General features: G+C 43.6%; 1 protein-coding gene across 4 annotated transcripts in view; it reads right to left on the bottom strand.

Moving 5' to 3' along the window:
• Window positions 1-24,980, bottom strand: part of EPAS1 (endothelial PAS domain protein 1) — a 278,305-nt gene that overhangs the window by 23,545 nt on the left and 229,780 nt on the right. For all 4 annotated transcript variants that reach the window (XM_029593353.1, XM_029593350.1, XM_029593352.1 and 1 more), the window contains 2 exons: window positions 9,117-9,223; window positions 4,181-4,328 (listed from right to left, as the gene is read on the bottom strand). In XM_029593353.1, the coding sequence (XP_029449213.1) occupies window positions 4,181-4,328; window positions 9,117-9,223 (255 nt within the window). The remainder of the gene's footprint in view (window positions 1-4,180; window positions 4,329-9,116; window positions 9,224-24,980) is intronic.

The following is a 24,980-nucleotide window of genomic DNA, read 5'->3' as shown; positions in this document are numbered from 1 at the left end:
AGAAAATCGAACATGTTGACAACAATGCGTGCTAAAATTAGTGTAGTGATATGAAACGTTTACAGTAGATAAGAGGGAAATACGTTTTAACCTTATGCTGTTCATAGAATTGGGTTATGGGAGACCTTGTGTTGATAGCACGTAGTACAGCTTATGAGCTCTGCATTCAACAGGATTAAATGTGTAAAATAACAAACTAGCACGCCCTTCCAGTTAGGCTTCTGAAAGGTTCTTGGGCAGGAATCCTGTTCAGAAGTGTTCATTTAATCCAGCGTGATGATTTTAAATAAAAGTCAGCCATACGAGCTACAGAGAGGCCAAGCAATGCCAGTCCATTGATCTTGAGTCACTTAATGAGACACTCTGCTTTCATAAAACAGTTTAACATGGGACCTTCCTCCAGCACATCCATGTTGCAGTGTCAGTTTGATTTCAGGGAGGTTGAGAATTTTTTTTTAACATAATCCAGTGAACAGCGGAAGGAAATACGAAGGAGGGAGTATTTTAAGATATCCACTGTATAGCAGTTTTAGCCATTCCAGTTTTTACGTTAAGCTTCATTGGACTCACATGAAGGGCTTAGGTATGGCTAATTAAATTCAGAGGAGAACGGATCAAACTGCTACAGCATTCCCTGACCACCCACTTAAAGGCTTCAGAGCCTCGGGCCGCTAAGCTTCTCACGAGGTGTCGGTTGCATGAGTGCAGACAGCCACGGTTTCAACATAACGTCAAAGAATGATAAGGCTGCCACTGAATTTGCGGGCATGTTCAGTGCTCCCTGCCTATTTCAGCCCACAGACCACCACTTCAGCAGCTGTAAAGTGCTGTGAGACGTTAAAAGAAAGAAGCAGACTGCACACAAGAAACAGCAAAAAAAGCAGACCTCCACAAGTTTCCTTGGATCTAGAAGCAAAAAAATAGGAGCCAGCAAGAACCTGCCCCATTCATCTCCAAAGCTGACGAGCAGTGGGTGGGTGGCTCCTTCTTTCCAGCATTAGGACTCCCCTATAAGGTCTGCAACAACTCTTTTAGGGCTTGATTTACTAAGACTGCGTTCTCATTTTGTATCTATGGGGGGGAAAAAAGCTTAGTAAACCAAGCCCTAATGCACCATTGCTCTACCTATTGCCGTCATTTCCAGAAGTTTCCCTCTCCCTTTCCCTCAACCCCTACCAACTGTCATCCCCAGCAGTTTACCCCTCACTCTGTATCTAACCCTACTTTTGTTCTCATCCATCAATTTCTCTCCTCTCTCAACCCTCTCACTCTCATCCCCCTCCACTGTCAGTCTCTCTTTCTCTCTCAATTCCATCCCATCCTCTTCCCTAGCAGACCCAAACCTCCCAAGTCAGCAATTCCCTTCTTTTCACTACTAGCCACCCCCTGCCAACCCATCACCTCCTAAGTATACCCCTAAGCCACTCCACTCCTAATCAACCCCCTCCAGCAATCTGCTCCCTTCCCTCCGCCAGCTCCTCATTCCAAGCCCACCATCCCCCCTTCTCCAACCCCACTGACTGTCAGTCAGGTCCCCTCATTTGGCAAGTAAACCCCGGTCACCTTCAGATAGTTTGAGTCAACCACTCCTCTCCCCTCATCTTACTGGCTGCACTTCTCTTCTATTCAGCACGGTGTAGCTTTCAGTGAGCTCGAGTCGTATGGATGCCCAAACACCCCATGCTGGTCTCAAGTCTTGTGAGACCGGACCAGTGTGGGAGGTCAGGAACCATGTGGCTCAAACTTACCAACAGCCGTGTGGTACCGGCAGAAGAGAAGAGCTCCTCCAGGAGCAAGCTGCGCTAGAACATTCAAGGCCGGAAAATCCTGGGCGCCATCATTTCTAGTCAACAGTGTTGCATCTTTGGTTCAGTGCTACAGACTCTTCGTACAGAGTTTTCATCCTGTGATTGCTCACAAGCTTCTTATATTCTCATGATACAGCTGGGTTTTCTATATGGGGGCTTCTGCCCCTTTCATACAGCAACACCCCGTGTGCTTGGTCCCTTGAATAGTTGATAAGGGATCAGAAGGGTTTCAGATATAGTATTAATGGACAACGTATGATCCTCCTCTCCTTTTTTATGAGGCACTATTCAAAGAATCAGAATTTACAGTCAGCAGAGTGCTTGTACTCTTGAAGTAGGGAATTAGCAAAACATTGGTTTACCTCTGCATTATACTTTTCATTTGTGTGCCCATGATTTTAGTTATGTTTGCTGTTATTTCCAGCGGGGAACAGACGGAGAAGCTGCAAATTTGCCCACCGAAGTGGTGGAGCTAAAAATAGCATCTGAGGGAGCAAGCTCCGTACTGGAACCAGAAATGAGAGGTGTTAGGGAGTTACCTCCAGTAACAGAGGAGGCCTTAACAGCAGTTGTAGGCCTGCAACAAAGATCCCTCCTTTCTGGAATACCCGTGGAAGTACAGCCATTAACAACTAGGCCTGAGATGGTCACACTGGGAGCTATCTGGGACTTGGTGAGTGGCTTGAATGCCACTGTGAATAGGCTAGAAGGGAAGATTGATTCAGTTTCCTCTAATTTACAGCAAGAGGTATTAGGTATTCAAAATCAAGTAATCGGACTTACTACTAGAGTGAATGATGCTGAGAAGAAAATAAATTCCATACAATTAGTGAATAATATGATGATTAAAGATCACTTGGCTTGTTCCAAGCGTATAGAATTGCTTGAGAATAATGTGAGACATTTAAATGTAAGGATGGTAAATTTTCCAAAAATTCTAGGTGAAACTGTGTTTCTTTCTTTAAAGAGATTTTTGATTGAGATACTGGGTTTTCTTGAAAATGAATTACCTTCTGTAAACTCTTGTTTCTTTGTAAAAAAAAAAAGATCCTCAGACTCGGTTGTATCTATTCCTGAAAACCTTACTGGGTTTCTGGAAGATTCTACCTTACAGGTTATTGATAGAAATACTTTAATAGTTTCACTTATTACTACAGCTGACATAAGTAAATTAATGAAGGTTTACTTTCAAAAATTTCCTGTCTCATATATGGGACAAGATGTGAAGATTTTCCCAGATCTCTCACCAATCACTCGGAGTAAAAGACGAGAATTCCTGGTTTTAAGGCCCAGAGTCATTGCTTTGGGCTTTTCTTTTCTCCTGAAATATCCATGTCGATGTATAATTAAACAGGGAAATGAATCCTTTGTTTTTACTCAGATTGAACAATTGAGCCAATTTATAGAGGCTAGAGAGCCAGTCACCTCTTCCCCAGTATTGCCCTAAGGATAAGGCATAAGCAATTGACACTGTGAAATGTACCTAATCTTTATTTTATTTTTTTTCTCATAGAATTGTTCTCGATTTATCCTACCCAAAGGATCTCAGATGTTAGTGTTTAACACTCCTATGAAAAATTTAGATTTAACAATGTTGGTATTTCAACATAAATAATTATTACCTTAAAGTTAGAGGATTTTACTTCCTTTTTTTCCTTTTTTCCTGTTATCTTATTTTTGTTGAAATAAAGAAATTGCATTTCAATGTAATATTTGAATGTAAAGTATTAACTAATGTGATGAAAAAATAATAAGCAAATTAAACATAATTATTCTTACTAATTAAAATGTTATAATTATTTTTATTTTTTACATTAGTTATTAAATAATTGCTCAATTATTGTTCTTAAATTTATATTTATATATTCTTTTCCCCACCATAGGGTCATTGTTCTGTATTATAATTTTACACTACTTATTTCAGGTTTCCCATAATTTCGAGTCAACCTGGCGCCCAGGATTTATTGAACCCTGGCATAAAGCAAAGTGAGAGCTACCTCAAGAGCTGTGAAAACTTCCTGGCTGTGCCATAGAAAACCTAGCACAGAATGGATTCCTAAAGCTATATCATGAAAACAAAGACAGAGGAAACACAGGTTCCTGAAAACAGAAAGCCACAATAGTTGCACTTGGGAAGTCTGGAGCAAACGAGCACATTTCTTTCAGGAAATTTTGTACAGAAGGTCAAGGATTTGCTCAATGGTGTTTAACTGAAACCGTAGCTTTTGCCTTGCAATGCGATTCCCAGAACATCAGGTGAAATTAGTGCTTACTCTAAAACATTTTGCTCCAAATCAGGCTCCTACGTGTGCGCAAATATAAAAGTTTATAAATACATGTTGCTCCTGAACGTAGGGTTCTCAATGACCTACCTCAGCACGTAGTTGACACAAACAATACACTGGGGTTGGGAGTTGCGTGTATTGTAAATAACAGTCCCTTGGGTCTCCAGCCAAACGTACCCACCGTGCTTTGCAAGCATCCGATATCGACCACTGACGACCTGACCCTTTGCACACACTGGCGAATGGAAAAAAAAAAATCCTTAAATGACTTTTTATAAGAAAGCAATCTGTACATACAATAGTCTAAAATCATAGCAGCTCAAGCTCATCTGAAGGCATGAGTACTCTGAAAAGTATATCCCAAATGACAAGTGCAAGATGTTGGCTATTATTATTATGTAATATTATTATTATTAATCATGTGTTTAGTGCATACCAAATGCATACCAAATGAACATAGCACTATACAGAGATATATAACAGTAATGTACTGTTGTAACAATCAGTAGGTTATGGTGAAATGCCGGTAGCACGAGTTATGTATGAAAGAGTGACATTTGCCAGGGAGAGGGGAGTGGAAAGGGAATAGGGTTAAACCTTCCCTGCGCCGTGCTTTGAGATTATTACTGTACGGAAGTGATAGCAGGAGGCTGGTACACAGAGTGCACGGTGGATTTTAGCTCACCCACAACAGAGACTGGGGACACTTCTCAAAGTTTGGCTCTAGGACAAAGTGATCGGTGAAAAGGTCCCAAACATTTTCAATGAGAAGAGTATTAGGTCAAAACTGGAGTACGTTTTGCAATGGAACAAACTGTACGTGACTCTGCTGGTGAGAATGCAACAAACGTTAGCCTTCCACGGTGTCCTATCACAAGTATGTCAACATCCGTCCCACCTTGCTTCTGCCAGAAGGGCAGAAAGTGGATGTGCTCAACAGATACGGGACACATGTTTGGTGGCAAAATGTCTATTTAAAAAAAAAAAAAAAAAATCTACATCCAATCAGAAAAAGCACTGGCACCTTTCTGGATTCTAGGCCTGTCCTCTTATTCACCAAAGATCTCGCATTTCTTTTATTTACCTTGCTTTAGCTTCAAGTTGAAAACACAATATAAAAGTTTGTTTCACTAAAATTATTGTATTAGCCTTTTTTTGTTTTTCAGTTCTTATATTTTGACAAATAACCAAGATGAGCTTTGGATTACAGTTTTTATGACTCCCCCACCACACACATACGGATTAAACCAACCATACACAGTTTTATGTTGAACAAAATCAAAAGACTGTAGCTGTCGTCCATTTGTAGGGCTCTGTTCTGGCTGAAATATAATTACATTATACTCGTAGTCAGCTGTTCCTCAATAGCAGCTATAATAAGTGCGCCTGATACATTACAGAAAGGCTTTTTACTGCTTAATCTTGTTTTTTTTTCCCATAGTGTACGTAATGTTCTCAGACAGCAGAACCCTTCCTTCTGTGTGACACTGGATAAACTGCAAACCCAAGAGTTGTTCTTCAGGTTTCTGAGGATGAAGGTTTTCAATTTTAAGAAATACAGGTTTTCTTCTGTAACTTTCCAATGAAATATTTGCATGGTGTATATTACTGTTCAGTAGATTTTGCCAAGATATATATTTCAGACTCTAAGCTGGCCGTGCAGAAACACTGTTGTGCTGGTGCAGTGCTGGTACATATTCTAAACAAACCCCTCTCTCTTTTACATCATCATAGTCGCCTTTATTTATTACACGCTTTTCTGTTTAAAAAGAGGTCCATATTCATACGGCCGGCGAGCAGGTATCCTGGTAAAGATACCTGGATAACTTTATTCGCATATTTAGGAGAATGCAGCCAGTTATGTGCTTCGCTGAATGTACCCAGATAAAGTTATCCAGATAATTCTAGGACTGCTCTCCAGCACAGCCAGATTTATCTGCAGAATGCCAAATATCGGCATGATCCAGCTACGTTTTCTAGCAAAGTTACCCTTGCCCCAGCACCCCCTCCCCCGCCATTTACATATCTGGCTAAAACCTTACCCAGAGAAATCTGAGGCCAGGACATGGCCAGGAAATTCAAATTCAAAACATGGCCAGGAAATTCAAATCCCACAGATTGTATCGCTAAGTCCTGAACTTATCCAGACAAACAATTTGAATATGAACCCAAAAATGATCGGTGCGAAATTTCAGCCTCTAATACATATGCATATGAATTATCTATAAAACAAAACCAGACCGTTGCAACTTGAGGTACTGCAAAATAGCAGATATGTCTTACAATTATTTTTAATTATTTATAATTAAAAAGACTTACCCGAGAGAGTGGTAAGTCTTTTTAATTATAAATAATTAAAAATAATTGTAAGACATATCTGCTATTTTGCAGTACCTCAAGTTGCAACGGTCTGGTTTTGTTTTATAGTAATATAATTGAGGTCTTTGAGCCAGCATATATCTTTAATTTGTTAGATATTCGATATGAATTATCTATCACATATATAGGGACAATTTTAACAGACAGTTGTCTGGGTAAATGGGTATTTGCATGGATAAACTGAGGAGGCTACAGAAGTGCCCTTCTGCATCCGGCGAAAGGCACGGCGTGGGTTTCCACAGCGCGGGAACCTTTAGCATGGTTGAAAAGAAGCGTTCCCATGAGGGTGTGATCAGGGTGGGAGGGGGGAGAACAGCACGAGCACATTCTATTTTCAAAGGTACGCCCGCTTGTTTAATTCCCCACTGTCCGCCCGCACACGGGGCAGGTGAAAAGCACGTGGGGGCACTTTTAGCTCGCCTACTTCACTCCAGCTGGTTTTGAAAGACCGCCGGGCACGTTTCTCTTTGAAAATGAACTACAAGGTCTGTGCATTAAAAGCATGAGGAGAACCGTCCTCTTCCCCACCACCCCGCTACCTCCAGAAGGATTAGCCCACCCCAGAGCACAGTTCCCTCTCCACCCTCTGCTGCTGGACTGCTGTAGGAGGCCTGCCTCTGCAGGTTGCTGCGGAATAATCTCAGTAAGGCTCAGAAGACAGCACAAGACTCTGACATTATGACTGGGTGTACAATATTATATAAGAGCATTACACACTTGCTCAATGTGTAGCCAATTTTTGGGTAACTTGTATTAAGTCTTGCCTTGTGCTTATGTTTCTTGGGTTGCAACGCTGTGTTCTTACTATTGCACGCTGGATATCTTGTGGCATCGGGGACCATTTTTAACTCAAATTTGAGAGCACTGTAAACATGTTTTAATTAGTTCATGGGCTTGCAAGGATTTTCACATGGGTTCCAATGACATAAAATGTCAAGAAGCGTTTACACTTCAGTTGGTTTGTTGAAAAGTATAATTCTACCATGAATCTTTTGTGCACAAAACGAACAGATACAACAAAGATTTTGCCTCTTTCATGCAGAAATGGCACAAAGATTATGTACACTAACCCCTGCCAAATTAAGTACTTACCTAGCATTTGATGACAGCCAATTAAGTCTTTAGTGCATCCCAACTTACACTTGCAGCCAAAAGAAAAACCAGTACTATAGTTCATTTCAGTTTAGTTGGGTTACCTCATCCTAAAATAGCATTCCAGCATTGTAAAACCCAGACCAAGTGTGTGCTAAGCACCATCACCACTGAATATTAATCAGATGAGCTTTGTTTGCATCTTTCATACAGCTCGCAGGCATGTGTGTATCTTCTGAAGCTCACTTTTTGTCTGTATAAAGCTCCTGTAACTTACATAGAGGGGTCATCTTTTCTAAAGAAAAATAGAGCATGCTTCATAATCATTTTAAGATTAAAATCACTTAGTTTTTTTGTTAAGAACTGTACCTAGTTTCATAAATAAGATTTAAGTAATGGTAAACCCTGACACATATACCTCCCTTTGTATTTTTGCTGCACTTTGGGGGCGAATATATGTAAACAGGATACATCTACAGTATACTCTTGTTAGGTTTAACATGTTTATTCTTGCATTTTCTCCTCTTTCATCTCTCCTCCACAGACCACTGCCAGGATGGCTTTGCTCCACTGCAAGCTGAAGGCTGCAGGGGAAGACTCCTCTGACACTGAACTCCTCAACGTTACTCTTCTGTGAGCCAATGTGGTCATTGCTGTCATGGTAGATACCCGCCCTCCATCCCTCCCTGAGAACTCAAGTCCAGTATCTGGGTGATGCACCCAGGCACGGTCAGCTTGATCAAGCAGCAGAACTGAGCCCGAGTCTCCTATGTCACAGTCTACGCCAGAGTGGCCAACTCCGGTCCTCAAGAGCCACAGACAGACCTGGTTTTCAGGATATCCACCATGAATATGCCTGAGATAGATTGCATGCACTGCCTCCTTTGTATGCACATATAGCTCATGCATATTCATTGTGGATATTCTGAAAACCTGGCCTGTTTGAGACTCTTAAGGACTGGAGTTGGCCATCCCTGGTCTATACCACGAAACCAATGCATTAGCGGCTTTGTGGTATACGTACATATTTCTTAGTAGAGCCTAGAGTATGTCCTGCCTTCTTGAATCTTACCCCTCCTGTCTCGACTGGGTGGGGGATGTTTTCATGCCACCAACTGTAGGAAAAATATAACCATTTTGAGGGGAAATGGAGGATTATTTTAATTATTGTTTAATTGGCCCACATCAAAGTCCAGATGCCTCCTATGAAAACTGACCCCTCCCTAGTGAAGTCCTAATAAAGAGCAACTGAAAGAGAGCAGGTTCTCAGAAAACAGTATGGGCTGGAGGCCTGTCTAGATTTGATAACTGAAGAATTCAGGCAGATCTTGCAGCGAAAATCATCTTATTAAAGTTATTGTTGTGTTCAAAATGTGTATAATGCACTATATTACTTTGCAAAATAAAAGTAACGTGCATGGGTGCTTTTATAGCCACTGTTCTTATTACTATTAATGCAGATATACAGGCGGGAGTAAGAAGGTAGCTCTGAGTATTTGCCTATTTTAGTTGGACTTTCATGACAGTAGAAATCTATAATAGTGTGACTTACAGTTCTGATGGCTCTTGGTCATACTTTCAGAATCTAGCGCATGATAGAACTCGTATGCAGAGCGACCAAGCAGTTCTTCTGGGTGATAGCCAATCAGTTCAGTAATTCTTAGTATGCAGAAAAAAAAAGGGTTGAAAGCTAGTTATATAGGAAATAACCATTATTTCAAATGACCTACCCAATAGTCCATTTTTATAGCAAAACTATAAAACAAGAAATGACAGCACTGCATCATTAAGGGGCAGATTTGTTAAAACTGCGCAAGTCCTCGCGTAACTCATACGTACACACATATATAGAGAAAGAGAGAGAAACAGTTTTTTTACACAGGAGATTTGCACTAGCATACATATAAGCACGTGTGCACAAAAACTGCCTGCAACATAGAACGGGTGCCTGAAGAAAGCTACGCTGCAGAGTTCAAGCGCTCGCTAAACTTGTCAATGTGCAAAAATAACTTATGTATGCAGTCTTGTATAACAAACAGCCCATCCTTCTTCTTGTCTCCAGCCTTGGCTGGAACAGATAAAAAGATAGCTTTGCATGTACCCTCAGGGGTGAATGCTGAGAAGGCAGACTAGTAGGGCAGTAGCTGGACTAAGAAGGGGGCTTACTTCGAAAGTCAGCAGAAAATGCACGAAGACATTTGCTGCCTTTAGTCTTGCTGGAATGGTGTGTGTACCCCGTGACCCTTTGTTGTACCCCTCCCTTCCAATGTCTTCTGTTGCATGTTTTGAGTGTGCTGCATGTGGAGCTTCATTTTGCCCATGCAAATCAACTTTCAAAATTTCCCTGCCCGTAACTAGACAGATACATGCTTTTTACCCATGTAAACCAGCTTTTGAAAGTTATCCCTTACATGCCCATTCCTCATGCATTGGCAGGAGATGTTCCCAAAGGCGTTTTTAGGTCATGGAAAGGAAAGAACGCGTGCAGATTGCATTTTCCTATCTACATGCATTATTTTCCTTTCACATATTTTATTTGCATAAAAAGCAGGCAGAAATATCACAGCTGCTTTGTGCCCTGAGCAATAACTAAAGCAGAACAACCGGTGGAACTTTGCTTTGAGTATTGGTGCAAACCCTGCAGGTAAGAAGTAGCTACGATATTTGCACCTATGTGGGAAGTGTGATGAACGCCCCCTTATTGTCCTACACTTTGAGTGTCGGGAGAGAATGTGTGTGAGTGTAGCAGGAATGCAGTGTACAAGCGGCTGAGCATCACACATATTGTATAACCGGGAAGAGAATAGTTAAGGTGTGCAGGAGGCTTGTGGGAAAGAGAAGTGAATGCAGGAGTCAGGAGGGACAGGGGTTAAGGAGGATGAAAAGGCCTAGTGTTATTACTGGGAGGATGCAGGAGCCCCAAGAAGAAAGCAGTGGAAAGAAGCAGCTGGAAAAAAAAAGTGGAGATGACCAGCAGAGGCGAGGGGAGAAGGAAGCTGGAAAAGCATGAAGCGAGGCTGGGAGCTCTCCCAGCTGACTTAAGTGCTCACAAAAGCCAAATCAGGCTACAAGCCACCCTGCTCCTCCTGCCTCACTGCACCAAAACACAGAAAATGCATTACAGATGAGGAAAATGACATGCTGCTGGAAAGGGTAGTCCAAAATTACAATGGTCCCCATGACAAGGTGTCCACAAGATCTCCCGTGTAGCCAAGCAAATTATCCGCCAAGGCACTGTTCCCAATATTACTAGTGTGGGCATCTAGTGATGTTCAATAGAGCTTGTAAAACATTGTCTCAAGGATGCAAGCAGAAAATTTCAGCTCAAAGTGTTGAAGATAAGAGCCCAGCAGAGGGAGACTTGTGGGAGATCTTATGGTCCTCATGGGACTGAAGTGCATAAAGGGACTTGCTGGGAACCTGGACACTGCTGCTGGGGTGCCTGAAGAGACAGCCGGTAAGACAGTCGCATCTCTCACCAGTTCCTAACCTTTTTGAAAAAAAGTCTCCCATCCCTTGACAAACAGGAGTCTTTTCTTACTAGCCTTGGCCTAGGGGAAAGGGGGCTATACTGTGCCTGGGGATGAGGGGAAAGAAGAAAGGGGATGACTGGATATTGGAATAGGGGTATTTCTGAGAAAGTGGTTGGCAGTTTCACCGTGCAGCTAGTGGCAAAGCCAGAGTACAACACTTGCTGTGCTAGGGATGCAGGTCAGATGATCCACTGATGGTACCTGTTCCCTCTTGCTTGTAAAAGTCTGAGTGGTGCTTGGGAGGTCTTTGGCCCTGAAGAGAAGGCATCCCAAGCATTAACTGTCTCTAAGTAGAAGAGCAGGAGACACAGCCTGCACCCAGACTGCTGAAGCAGAAGTCATGACCCTAGCAGGGCAACTGGCAATGGATCCGCAGGAGCACACTGAAGCAGTGGAGGCCAGCGTCCCTCCCTGGGAACCCTCCAGTTCAGATCCCATTCTGTTCCAACCAAGCAGCCTCCCTCCACTGTCTGAGCATGCACCCATTCTGTGCAGGCTTCTTGGTCCCCCATAAGGAGTTTGGTGAATGCTGGCAAGACATCCAACACTAAGATTTAAAGCCCATAATACCAGCAAACGTCCACCGTGCAATGCACTGGCTGCATCGTTGCTTCACTGGATAGAGGTCGCATTACTCTGGCTGACAGAGACTACACAGCAGCAAGGCGTTGATACCTTCAGACTGCAAATGCTTCTGCCTACAACAAAATGGTCACAACAAGCAACGGGGCATCCTGCTGGAGCCAGCAGCTACAAGGACATTTGGCTCAAGGGGGAAAAGGGGCTCTACGTAAAAGGTCCAAGGATGCAGATGGCCAGAAGCCTCCTATGGGATTAAAATAAAAAATGTAACACCAAGGACAGGAGTGTGCAGGCTGGTACTTCCATGACTGAAGATCCTGTCTGAGGCTCCTATGTCTGTCTTTTTGACCAGAGTTGCTGCCTGATTAGTTGTGCTTTGCCCTCGACCTATAAATCCTGGACTGCTTAACCATCTCATTTCTGTTTCCTTTGGGACAGTCTGTTCTATGCAGCTTTCTCCAAAGATCTGCAGTTTTGCCTACTGTCATTTGTCCTTAGCTCTGTTTGTTGGTGTCTCTGTCTTCCTGCACAATGTGACATGTCATATTTGCCCAATGTTGAGCTTGGTGCCTTTTCAGGCCTACAATAAAATTTCTGTTGTACAGAGTTTTCTGCTTGGTTCTTGGGTTGTGTGGCTTGCTGAGGCCTTCCTCCACCCTTAGATGTCAATAAGTCCTCCCTCCAGCATATGAGCATGATGTCCTCTGCCCAGCTGCCCAGCCATCCTCAGTCCTACTACCATATTCATCCTGCTGCTCCAGTTATACATGTCATGTTCTCTCACCGCCTCCTGTGCCACCCTTTTGTCATAAGAACATAAGAAATTGCCATACTGGGTCAGACCAAGAGTCCATCAAGCCCAGCATCCTGTTTCCAACAGTGGCCAGTCCAGGCTACAAGAACCTGGCAAGTGCCCAAACACTAAATATATCCCATGCAACTAACGCTAGTAATTGCAGTGGCTATTTTCTAAGTCAACTTGATTAATAGCAGGTAATGGACTTCTCCATCTGCCAGTATAAACTCCAGGAGCCAGAAGACTTCCCTGTTATGAATAACCAGGTGGGTACAGCCGCCTTCCTTCCTCATCTAGCAGCGTAAATCACTGCATTCACTGGCGAACAGAGCATGAGAAATTGGCTTTACCGGGTAATGTGAGATCCTGAAATGATGTGAAGTCTTTTGAACAAAAACAGCTTGAGCGTGAGATACTGCAGAGTTGCACACTTTAGTGAATCATACACCAATTTATGCACTATACAGAATCATTCATTTGTACAGATAATTTATCATGAACATATACAAGTTTAATATTTTTATGGAGGAGCATCAAATTCCATTTACATGTAAGAATGGAGCTTAATGGTCTTAATGAATAGGAGGGAGATATATGTGAGCGTAAATAGCTGTTTACTCCTGCGCCAGTGCCTGCAAAGTTTAATGAAATGACTCCGAATGCATTTAAAAACACTACCGCTACCTTATAATATCTATTTATAGAGAAAATTTAATTACAAAATATATCAACAGATGCTTGGTAGGACTTTGTTTTTAAACAAATGAGGAAATGATGTTAGTGCATTACAGATTAGATAATGTAAAAGGTGAGAATGACAATGCGTTACTACAGGGGGAAACAACTCTGGTCCTCTGGTGTCACAGGCCGGTTTGGTTTTCAGGAAATCCATAATGAATATGCGTGAGATGCATTTGCATGTGATGGAGGCAATGCATGCAAATACATCTCATGAATTTTCAGTGTGGATATCTTGAAAACCTGACCGGCCTGTGGCACTCGAGGACCAGAGTTGCCTGCCCCCGCATTATTATATTGGCCCTCTCTCTTCTGGTCAGCCTTTTAATACACAAACATAAATCATCTCGAGGGTGATTTTCAAGCACGATTTACATTTGTGGAACGACCTGCATATTGTTGCCGGCATTGAGCAGAGGTGTTCTTGGGGGTAGGGGTGAGGGTGGGGATGGGGGCGGGGAAATACTACAAAGCATGCGGTTTTGCATTTCACAAGGATGAATGGTTTGCAGAGGTAAAGTAACCACAGGAAAAGCTGTTGCAGAGGTCTGCGGGCACTTTTTCCCTAGGCACTTCTCAAAGGCAAAGCACTTGCAAGCTTGCCCTTTGAGAAGTGGGGCAAAGTCCGGGAGTTAAAGTGCCTGTGGACTTCGCAAATACCCGCATTGTTTTGAAACTTGACCCCATCATGTGGGGAAGGTGGCAGTAAAGAAAAAGTTCATTTTGTATAAATCCTTTGGTTCATTATGAAGTGGGGATGGGGACTTTGCTGGCCTAGAAGGGAACAGTCTCCCCTCCACCCCCCACCATGACAAGGAAGGGGTTATTGTAACACAAGTTGGTAAGTTCCATAGTAGCGCCAGTAAAAGACAAAGGATGTCTGAACTTCTAGAGGAAGGTTCACTAGCCAACCAGGCAAGTGCAGAAAAAAAGGTAGGAAAAGGGATCCCTAGGATGAAGATGGAGCAAAGGGACAGGGGGGGAAGTGTTAGGCATTAAAGGGATATCGGGGTGGGGGAGTTAAACGTAATATTCGTTAGATTAACTCTAGCACTCATCAACTACACAGGCTCATCAGCGTACAAGACAGTGCTGCTACAGGTTCCAAGCATTAAAGGATCTCACTAGGTACATGGATTGCAAGCTAGAACTTGATCTGTAAAGTTCAGACACAGATAATTTGGACTTTTAACTAGTGAGATTAGACTGTGTTATAAATTATATAAAGTGCTAAATGTATCCTACCCCTTTTCTGCGTCTTAGCCCCAGGTGCTGAGAGGTAAAGGATTCTGATCCACCTTAGAAAGCTTCTAAACACCGCCCCCCCCCCCCCCCCAAATGTTTAATTTACCTTTTGGGCCTGCCTCTGGGCAGGTGCAAGTTGTGCGCGCCGGCAGTCGGCCGGCGCACGATCCCAAGCACAACAGTAAAGGGCCGCTGTGCCTGGAGCCTCTGACCCCGCCCCCTGCCCCCGGACTGCCCCGCACCCTTTAGTAAAGCCCCGGGACTTTACGCACGTAACTTTTTAAAAATCCGGCCCTAAGTTTGCAGGAACCAGAACCGACTTCCTGCACTTCATAACTAGAATGCACACTTCTACCACTTATTGGTTTTCTTTTTGTTAAGTAGCTGGTTAAATGCTAAAGGAAACAATTACAATGAAAGTGTAACAGAAAGAAATAACAAAAAATACAAGGACTAAATATTTATTTTGGTGTATTGCATTGCTTGCGGACATCTCTGCCTTGGGCCGTGCTCACAGACCTCATGACTGATAAAAGTGTTCAAGCTCTGCCCCTTTTTCACTCTGTTTTTAGCTCTGCTTATGGGCGGTACTGGTTTTTTGGGGGTTTTTTTTAATTTAAATAAGATGAACTGAATTATGACCGGTGGATGACAGTGTAAAGTAACATTTACTCATCGTCAGGAGAAAATCTGTTTTAAAGCAAAGCTACTACAGACAGTCTGAGAGGCCAATGTAATAAAGCCTTGCACTGAACCCATGCGCTTTAATTTGGCACACAGTTTCTTAATGCATGCTTTAAAAAATAATAGTTAACTCCCAATGCAGTAAGCTCATGGCACGCTAATATATCAAGGGTTTAAAAAGTGCACTAACACAAAAAGGTGCATATAAGCCGGTTAAATTGTGCACTCAAGTGTTTTGCATAGGCTAAGTTTTAACTCAGGGTGGGGGAGAGAGGATAGTCTCAGACTCATGATTTATGCAGATAAATCAAGATTTGTGCTTGTTTTTCTGTCCATAGAACATGAGGCAGGGGCGGGAAGAGCAGATCCTGGCAGTGTGCCCAGATATATCTGCGAGCCCAGGCTCCTCTTCTCTTTTGCTCTTGAGCCACCTGTGGCCTCCCCATCCTGGGCCGGGACTAACCGGCCGGCCGATGGTCCAGGTGGAGCTCCTTGGAGAAGCTTCTGCGGGCTAGAGCCAGCAGGAAGGACCAGAAGGACCGGGGAGATGAGCATCCATGGAAGCCCCGGTCCAAGGGAAGCACCCTGCTGACATGACTGGTGGGGCTCTGTCCAAGGTAACCAGTAGAAAGCAGAAATGGTTTGACAGGACAGGCCACTCTAACAAAGGAACATAAGAAATGTATTTATTTATTTTAAGTTTTTCTATACCGGCATTCGCGATAAATATCGCATCATGTCGGTTCACAATTAACAAGTGGATAGGAACAAAATCAAAAAATAACATTTAGTAATAAATAATAATAATAATAATAGTAGTAAAAAACATAGATCAAGAGAAGGCTAAGGAATGCAGTTACAATAAAACAAGGGAATAAAATAACTTGGATCTGAGAAAAGAAGCAGGGGTTTAAATTAAAAGAATATATATGCCAGTCAATGTGCTTATAGCATTGATGAATTGCCCTTATGAGGTAGGGATGTTAATTACCATGATTAAGGCAAAGTCTGGGCGACTGGTTGATAATGTAATAAGTTCAGTTTAGTTCAGGAAAAGCTTTTATGAATAGCCACGTTTTAAGTCTTTTCCTAAAAGTAGGAAGGCATGGTTCCTGTCGCAAATCTGGTGGGATAGAGTTCCACAGAGTTGGTCCTGCAGTGGAGAATGCCCTGTCTCTGGCGGTTATGTGCTTCATGGTTTTGGAGTGTGGTATTTGTAGGGTTTCTCTATAGGACTCTCTGATTGGTCTTTTGGACGTGAATTTTTTGAGAGGAATTTGAAGGTTGAGCTGAGATTGTTGATGTATAGCTTTGAAAATAGTGGTTATGGACTTATATATGATTCTGTAGTGAATTGGCAGCCAGTGCAGGTCTTTGAGGATTGGTGATATGTGGTCTCTTCTCCGTGTGTTTGTTAATATTCTCGCAGCCGTGTTTTGGACCATCTGAAGGGGTTTAGTGTGAGATGCTGGAAGACCTAAAAGCAAAGAGTTGCAGTAATCTAGTTTAGCAAATATTATAGATTGTAGAATAGTTCTGTAGTCATGAAAATGGAAGAGTGGTCTTATTCTTTTTAGGACTTGGAGTTTATAGAAACAGTCCTTAGTAGTTTGATTTATGAATGCTTTTAGGTTTAACCTGTTATCCACGATGGCTCCTAAGTTTCTTACTTGTGGCGTTTGTAAATTGGGTGGAGGATTTGTGTCAAAGTTACTGTTTTCAGAAGAGATTAGGAGGAGTTCACTTTTTGAAGAGTTTAGTATTAGATTGAGGTTTGAGAGGAGACCATCAATTTTTTGAAGACAAGTTTCCCAGAATTCTAGAGTTTTGGTGTAGGATTCTTTAACGGGTATGACTATCTGGACGTCGTCTGCATACAGAAAGTGTTTAAGGTTTAAGTTAGTTAGCAGTTGGCAAAGAGGAAGCAGGTATACATTAAATAGCGTTGGTGAAAGGGAGGAGCCCTGTGGAACTCCCGTGGATGAAGAGTAGTGTTGGGATTCTTTGTTGTGGATTTTGACTTTGTATTTTCTGTTCCCTAAGAATGATTTGAACCATGATAGTGCTGTTCCGGTTATTCCGATGTTTGCTAATTGAATTAGTAGGGTGGAGTGGTTAACCGTATCAAAGGCAGCTGATAGGTCCAGTAGGATCAGTAAATAAGTGTGACCTTTATCCAGGCCCATGATGAGGTAGTCGGTCAAGGAAATTAGCAGTGATTCAGTACTTAGAGCTTTTCTGAAGCCATATTGAGATGGGAACAGAATGTTGTGTTCTTCGAGGTAGTCTGAGAGTCTGGAGTTAACTAATTTTTCCATTACCTTAGCTATGAACGGGAGATTGGATATAGGACGGAAATTGTTAGGATCATTAGGATTTAAGTTGGGTTTTTTTAGGAGCGGTTTGATGGATGCAATTTTCAGGTCGTCCGGGTAGATTCCTTGTGCTAGGGAACAGTTAATAATGACTGTCAGAGCATTGGAGATTGTTTCTGGTATTAGCAGGAGAAGTTTGGATGGGATGTGGTCTAAAGGGTGAGATGAAGGTTTCATTTTCTTCAATAAAGAGAGAATCTCAGAAGTAGTGATGGGTTCAAATGATTGTAGAGAAATGTCTTCGTTGTAGTGGAGGTATGTGTTGGATGGCGTTGAAGTGTTGGTTCTCAGCTGAGTTATTAGGTTGGAGATTTTGTTGCTAAAGAAGAGGGCCAACTCCTCTGCTTTTTCTTGAGCTAGGTTGGCAGGGATGTCAGGAGTCATAGTTTGGGTTAAATTAGATACATAGGCAAAGAGGGCTTTGGAGTCAAAGATAATATGGTGGATCTTCTGTGCAAAGAAGTCCCTTTTTGTTTTTAATGTAGCGCTTTTGTATTGGTGGAGTGCGAGTTTGTAAGCAGAGAGGGATGTCTGTGTTGGTGTTTTCCGCCATTTGCTTTCCTTCTGTCGGAGGGAGTGTTTCAGTTTTTGAAGTTCTTCTTTAAACCAAGGTTGTCTTTTGGAGGAGTTGTGTTCAAGTTTTTTTGTTGATAGAGGACAGAGATTGTTGGCTGCTGTTTCTGTTATCATAGACCAAGATTGGAGGGCTGAGTTGGGTGAAGAGATGTCTATGAGTGTGAGTTCTGGGCCAAGATGATTGTGTAATTCCTCGGATGTGCAAGATTTCCTGTATATGAATTCAGGTTGTGGGACAGGTTTTTTGCTTATTTGTTCCAGCAAAAAGGCGGAAGATATTAAAGTATGGTCAGACCAGGGAACGGGTTGGCATTTGGGTGGAGTTGGGTGAGAGATGCTAGAGTTTACAAATATTAGGTCCAGGGTGTGACCTGCTCTGTGGGTAGGTTTGTTTATAATCTGCTTGAACCCTATGGCCGACATGGCAGTTAAGAAGGATTCACAATTGGTTGAGAGAATGGGGTCGTCGACATGTAAGTTAAAATCTCCCAATATTATAGCGGGGTGTTCCAGATTTAAGTATGTTGTTGTTAATTCTAGAATGGGTGATGCATCGGATTCCAGAAGGCCTGGAGGAGCGTAGATTAGAAGGATTTGCAGACTGTCAGATTTGAATAGGCCTGATTCTATTTTTGACGGGGAGTTAATTGTGAATTGAGTGATTTTTAGCTCTTTTTTGGCTGCTAGAAGGATACCTCCACCCCTTTTCTTCTTTCTAGGGATAGAGAAGATATCATAGCTTTGAGTTGGAAGTTGGTTAAGTAGTGCGGTGTCCGTGTGTTTAAGCCACGTTTCAGTTATGGCGCAGAAGTCAGGATTTTTGTCCAAGAGAATGTCATTGAGAATTAGGGTTTTCTTGGAGAGAGATTGTGCATTGAATAGTATCAAAGAAAAAAGAGCTAGGCCTAAAGTTTGGGTAAACGGTGAAATCATGATGGGGATAAGAGATTTGTAGGTGGGTGGGCGTGAAATCAAGGAGTGTTTTGCTGTGAGAAAGGTTCTGTGTTGGAGGATTGGAATTGGGAGGCCCGTGTGCATTTTGGTCTGTTTGATGAAGAATGGAAGAGTGGCTGCTGGATGACGATTGGATGAGAGGTTGCTGGATGACGATTGGATGAGAGGTTGCTGGATGACGATTGGATGAGAGGTTGCTGGATGACGATAGGATCAGAGGTTGCTGGATGACGATTGGATGAGAGGTTGCTGGATGACGATAGGATCAGAGGTTGCTGGATGACGATAGGATCAGAGGCTGATGGGCGGGGATAGGATGAATGGATTGCTGGGTGACGGTAGGAGAGTGTCTGCTGGGAGGCGAATTAGAAGCGTGCTGGAGATTGCAGTGAAGAGTGCGAAATTAGGGTAAAGGTGATTGCTTGGGCTTTGTACAAGATGTACTTGGCATTCTAATGACAAGGCTGTGGGGAGTCCGATTGTATCTGGGGGCGGCGTCCTGACCTAGAAGGATTTTGACAGAGAAATGCCATAGTGGGTCAGATCAGGGGTCCATCAAGCCCTGCATCCTGTTTTCAACAGTGGCCAATCCAAGTCACAAGTACCTGGCAAGTACTCAAACATTAAATAGATCTCAAGCTACTATTGCATATTAATTAACAAGCCGTTAAGCCCGTCACAACGGGCTACATTACATTTTTGTTTTCGGTCCATTTTCGAAAACAGCACCCTCCTACACTTTTTCTCCCTCATTCCCCCTTCCTCTCAGTCACTCACCCCCTTCCCACCCCTCAGTCTTACTCACTCTCTGTCTCCCACTGCCTCCTTCCCCTCACTCTCACCTCCCTCCCCTTCCCTCAGTCACTCCCACCTTTCTCCCCTTCCCTCAGTCACTCCCCACCCTGTCTCAATCCCATCCCCTCTCCCTCAGCCCTCCTCCACTCCCTTTTTCTCTGCTCCACAACTTCTTACCCTTCCACTTACTCACATCCCTGTCTCTCACCTCTCCCTCATTCTCCCTCTCCCCTCACTCCTCCCTCCCCCCTCTCAGTCCCTCCCACTCAGTCCCTCCCCCTCCCTCAGTCCCTCCCCCTCCCTCCCTCAGTCCCTCCCCCCCACTCAGTCCCTCCCCCTCACTCAATCCCTCAGTCCCTCCCTCCCACTCAGTCCCTCCCCCTCACTCAATCCCTCCCTCCCTCTCACTCAGTCCCTCTCTCCCCCTCACTCAGTCCCTCCCTCCCTCTCTCTCTCCTCCCTCCCTCGCTACTGGCCGCCGCTGCTCCTCGTCGTCGTTCGCTGCCGTCGCTGCCGCCGCCGCTCGACACCGCCGCCGATGCCACCCGACGCCGCCGCTGCCACCCGATGCCGCCATCGCCGCATGTTGCGGACACTATTAGTCTCGGGGAGGGGGGGGTTGGATGTGCATTTTTGACACGCTATTACCCCTTACTGAATAAGGGGTAAAGCTAGCGTGTCGAAAACACGCATCCAAATGCCGGTTAACAGTGCACTCCACTGCCAGTGCGCTCACAGGCAGCCTGGGGAGTGGAGGACCCAACTCAGGGATTGAACGGGGACCCTCCCACATGGCAATGCGCAGCTCTGCCACTGAGCCACCCCCGAAGTGAGTTTCAGAATGTAAGAAACAGAGCTTTTAGTTTGGAGAAAATATACCATGCAGGTTGCTTGCTCATTTCTCCACTAATACAACCCTCATTCTCTTATGATATTTTTAATTTGAATTCAGTTGCTTTGTTGAAGATTTATAGTATTTATAGAATACCGTGTGCCTTAATAATACATTTATTTTAAGAAAATTCCTTTTGTTGCTGGTAATTTTCATTCAGCTGAAGCAAACCAGTATAATTCATAGCCTTTTATAGAAATGAAATGCTGTTTTTGCAAAAGTATGTATAATGTACTATTTATGAAGCAAGATAATTGAATGTGAGGAAGTCTAGTACTCAAATAGAAGAAATCTTGTTTTTGCACTGCACAGGCAATGGAAAGAAAAGAGTAACCTTAGAATAGAAAAAATGGATTCGTTGTCTACATAGTCTGTGTATCCTTGTAAACTAATCTGTTAATTTTGATGGAGAACTGTTCCATAAAATGGAAACATAAGATTTCTCTTAATATCTAGCATAGTATTAAGTCATGACAAGAATGAAATCATCTATTTAATACCTTTTTCTCCATGTGTGCCTTTAGATAGTAGGACTGGAATTTATCCTATGTGGATTTTGGGTTTGATTCACACAATATGAAGCCAGAAGGAAGCCATGGAAAATAGCTATTTTGGTTTGGCCGGCAAATTTAAAAAAAAACAAACACTTCATTAGAGAGAACAAATAGCAGCAAAGTTAGAGGTAATGAAAATATAATAGAGCATTTCAGGCCTGGCCTGCTATGTGCTGCAGTCATAATGGTGTCATCTCTTTATTGTTTACTTATAATGAGAATTTTTGCATCACCCTGTCTATGAGCACTCAAAACGATTTGCAAGCCAATAAATTTAAAAATGCAAATCAAAATCACTTCACAGAGATTCAAATTTAATCTTAATATAACCAATAAACAGCTAAAATTAAAAACAAAAATCTCTAAAACTGTCCCTATCTTTTCCAAAAATCCAGTGCTACATTTCCTCTTTATATCAAAAGCTCACGAGAAGGAGGAAGGTCAGTAATAAGTTGAAATTACAACAGGAGAATTTTAGGTTGGACATTAGGAAGATTAGCTGAGCAATGAAACATGTTATTTAGATAAGTGGTGGAATCTCCTTCACTGGAAGTTTTTAATAGGTCCAGGGCAACTATCTCATGCATATTCCCAAGGAATAGCCTGAAAACCTGATTGATTGGAGGCCCTCCAGGATTGCATTAAGACACCCTTGGGTTAGACAAAAAAAATCTGAGATGGTACTGGTATGGGTGGGCTGGACAAGATGACTTTGTGAAGTCCTCTTCAGCCCTGTTATTCTATGAAGTAATATCATTAGAGGCAATATCATGACTGTTATTAAATAGCAACAATTCACTTGAATCCCAATTTTAACAAATATGAGTACTATGGCCAAACATCAAACACAATAACCACAAGTGCCAATAGTTATCACAGTATAAATACTGTGGACAGTAAACATGGCATGTTTACTGTCCTTGGCTTCAGTGAAGTTTTAAGTTAAGTAATTGGATTCAAAAGTAATTGGATTATGTAAACCGGCATGATGTGGTTTCTAATCATGAATGCCGGTATAGAAAAACGCTAAATAAATAAATAAATAAATAAATAAAAGAACCACATGGTTTGCACATTGCATAAGAAAAAATATCAAAAAAATTGGACTTTGACCGATGATTAAATATAAGGTTATTCATCTAGCAGATTTATGCATAAGATGAAGCCTATTATGACAGGTCATTAATATCCTGCATCTCTATTAATACTGTGATAACTATTGGCACTTGTGGTTATTGTGTTATTAAATAGCTCCAGTCTTTTTCACTGTTGCGCCCAGTGTCTATACTTTGAGCTGGCTGGGGAGGCTGCAGAAGCCTCTGGTCCCTGGATGAGGATTATTCTTGCAACTGCTGGGCTAGAAGACTGAGGTTAGAAATGGGGGGGGGGAGGGGGAACTCAGGCAGCTGCTGCTGAAGATTCATGGCATCGTAACCTCAGTAGAAATCCAAAGGAAAAGGAAGAAAATGTAACCTCTTCCCAGCCCCCACCCCCACCACACACACACACACAACTGTAATGTCTGTGGTGTAGACCAGTTCCTTCTGTCCCATGGTCAAACCACGACCGCAACCATCAGACCTTTTCTCCCCCTTCTTGTGGCTCCGTGCGCACGCATGTGGGACAGCTACATCTTTTCTAGGAGGTCGTGTCTTCTTTCAGTGCAGGTGCATTTTCCTAGATCGGGGGTGCTCAGGTTCAGTCCTCAAGAGCCATGTACCGCCTCCATTATAAAGAGACGCGGATGTTCCGAAAGCCAGACTGGTTGAGGGGGTCCTGGGGACTGCCTTGAGAACCGCAGCACAGCCTTAAGATACTAGTATTTAAGATTTTGAAAATGCCTCCAACTTAGCCCAGTTGGTGTGTTCAAACTCTCTTGCTGAAACCTCTGCTCCAAGATATGCAGCATTCCATAGGGTGCTCAATGCTTTAAAGATAGCACTCTTTGCAGAATGTAAATGACTGCGCATCCACTGATGCAACACATGCAGTAATGCGAATAGGTTTGAAAGTTATTTTCTTTATGTTGGTCTGAAGCAGAGCTTTATCCTAGTATTTTATAAACTGCGTAGCGGGAACTGCGCAGTTTATAAAATATGGGTACTTATGCTCCAAAAGGACACCTATATGTTGTAGAACACATATATATTTCCACTGCAATAAAAATGCTTACTTTTCCTACCTATTTTATAAATATACATAGGTATATTTTAGAGGTGTATAAAAAAAACTGAATATATACAGTTAAAACCAGGTATTTTATAATGTACATGAGTATACATACATTCTTACGCACTTACTTTGAAATCACCAGTTCACTGACACCTCTGCCAGTTCACCCAGTCCATCTTTAAGTTCACCAAGACCCTCTAGAACTTTATTCTGAACCCCCACTAGTTCACCCAGATCTCCCAGCCAAAAACTGCAGACAACAGACAAGGACAATATTCATTGCACTAGTTAATTAGAAGGTGTAAAATTGCACAAACAGGAGGGGGGAGGAGTCAAGCCGTCTGATTCTCTTGGCTGAAATTTTCTAAAATATGCCTCCAAAACGAAAGGGGAAGATCCGGGTTTATCCCTCGGTAGCTCTCACCTCTCCTACTCAACAACTGGAGATTACTGTTGCGGCTCCGGGTCGGTCCCGGCCGCTCCTCCTACCTCCGCGGACTTCCGGGGCTTCTCGGGCTTCCTCGGGTCTCCGGGGGCTCCCACCACGGCTCTCTCCGCGCCTCCACGCAGCGCTCGGGCCTGCCCCTGCTCCCACCACGCGGCTCCTGCATCGCCGGAGCAGCCGGCGTCTCGCCGCGGCTAGCTCCGCCCCCTAGGGGCACGCGCGCGTCTCGGCCCGATTCTTAAAGGGCCAGGCGCGGGAAATCTGCCTGCATCCTCCCGGTGACGTCAGACGCTGCAGGGCTACTTAAGCCCTGCAGTCCCTCTCCTCAGGGCCTTGCAACGAGGTTCCCAGGGTTGTTCCTGTCTTCAGTTGCTGCGTTCTGCTTGGTGTTCTTCCTTGGCTCCTGACTCGGATCGGCTGACGTCTCTACTTGGCTTCTGACCCCGGACTGGCATTGGTATCTTCTGGCTTCTGACCTCGGACCGGCTTTCGTTGACCCTCTGGCTTCTGACCTCGGACCGGCTTACGTTGACCTCCTGGCTTCTGACCTCGGACCGGCTTTCGTTGACCCTCTGGCTTCTGACCTCGGACTAGCTGACGGCGATCCACTGGTTCCTGACTCTGGTACGGCGAGCAACAACCCTTCGGCTTTCGACCTTGGACTACCGCTGACCAGGCCCCTGCGGGCCCTCCTAAGTCCCAGCGGCCGGGTTCCTACGGGCTCCTCCTGGGGGGACTCCGGCTTCCAGGGTGAATCTCCTAAGTCCCAGCGGCTGAACTCCTACGAGCTCCTCTCGGGGGAGGATCGGCTTCCAGGGCGAAGGTTTCCTCTTCACCGAACCAGCGCTACCATCACCTCCATCCTCGCCGGGGCCCTTGGTCGCATAGGGCCTCCAGAGTCCCGTCTACGACCTGCCATCAACCTGTCCCTGCCGCCTCCCGGTCGGGGTCGCTGCTTCTACCACCTACAGCAGCTCTTCCTACGGCTCCGATCGGCCCAAGGGTCCACAAATCCTACAGATTGCAAGGCCATGGACCCGGCGGACCTTGCCGGCCTAAAGGCCATTCCTGGCAT

Source organism: Rhinatrema bivittatum, chromosome 3, assembly GCF_901001135.1.
Source record: "Rhinatrema bivittatum chromosome 3, aRhiBiv1.1, whole genome shotgun sequence".
Lineage (NCBI taxonomy): Eukaryota > Metazoa > Chordata > Amphibia > Gymnophiona > Rhinatrematidae > Rhinatrema > Rhinatrema bivittatum.
Note: the sequence above shows the minus strand (reverse complement) of the source record. Positions and strands in the feature narration are given on the sequence as shown.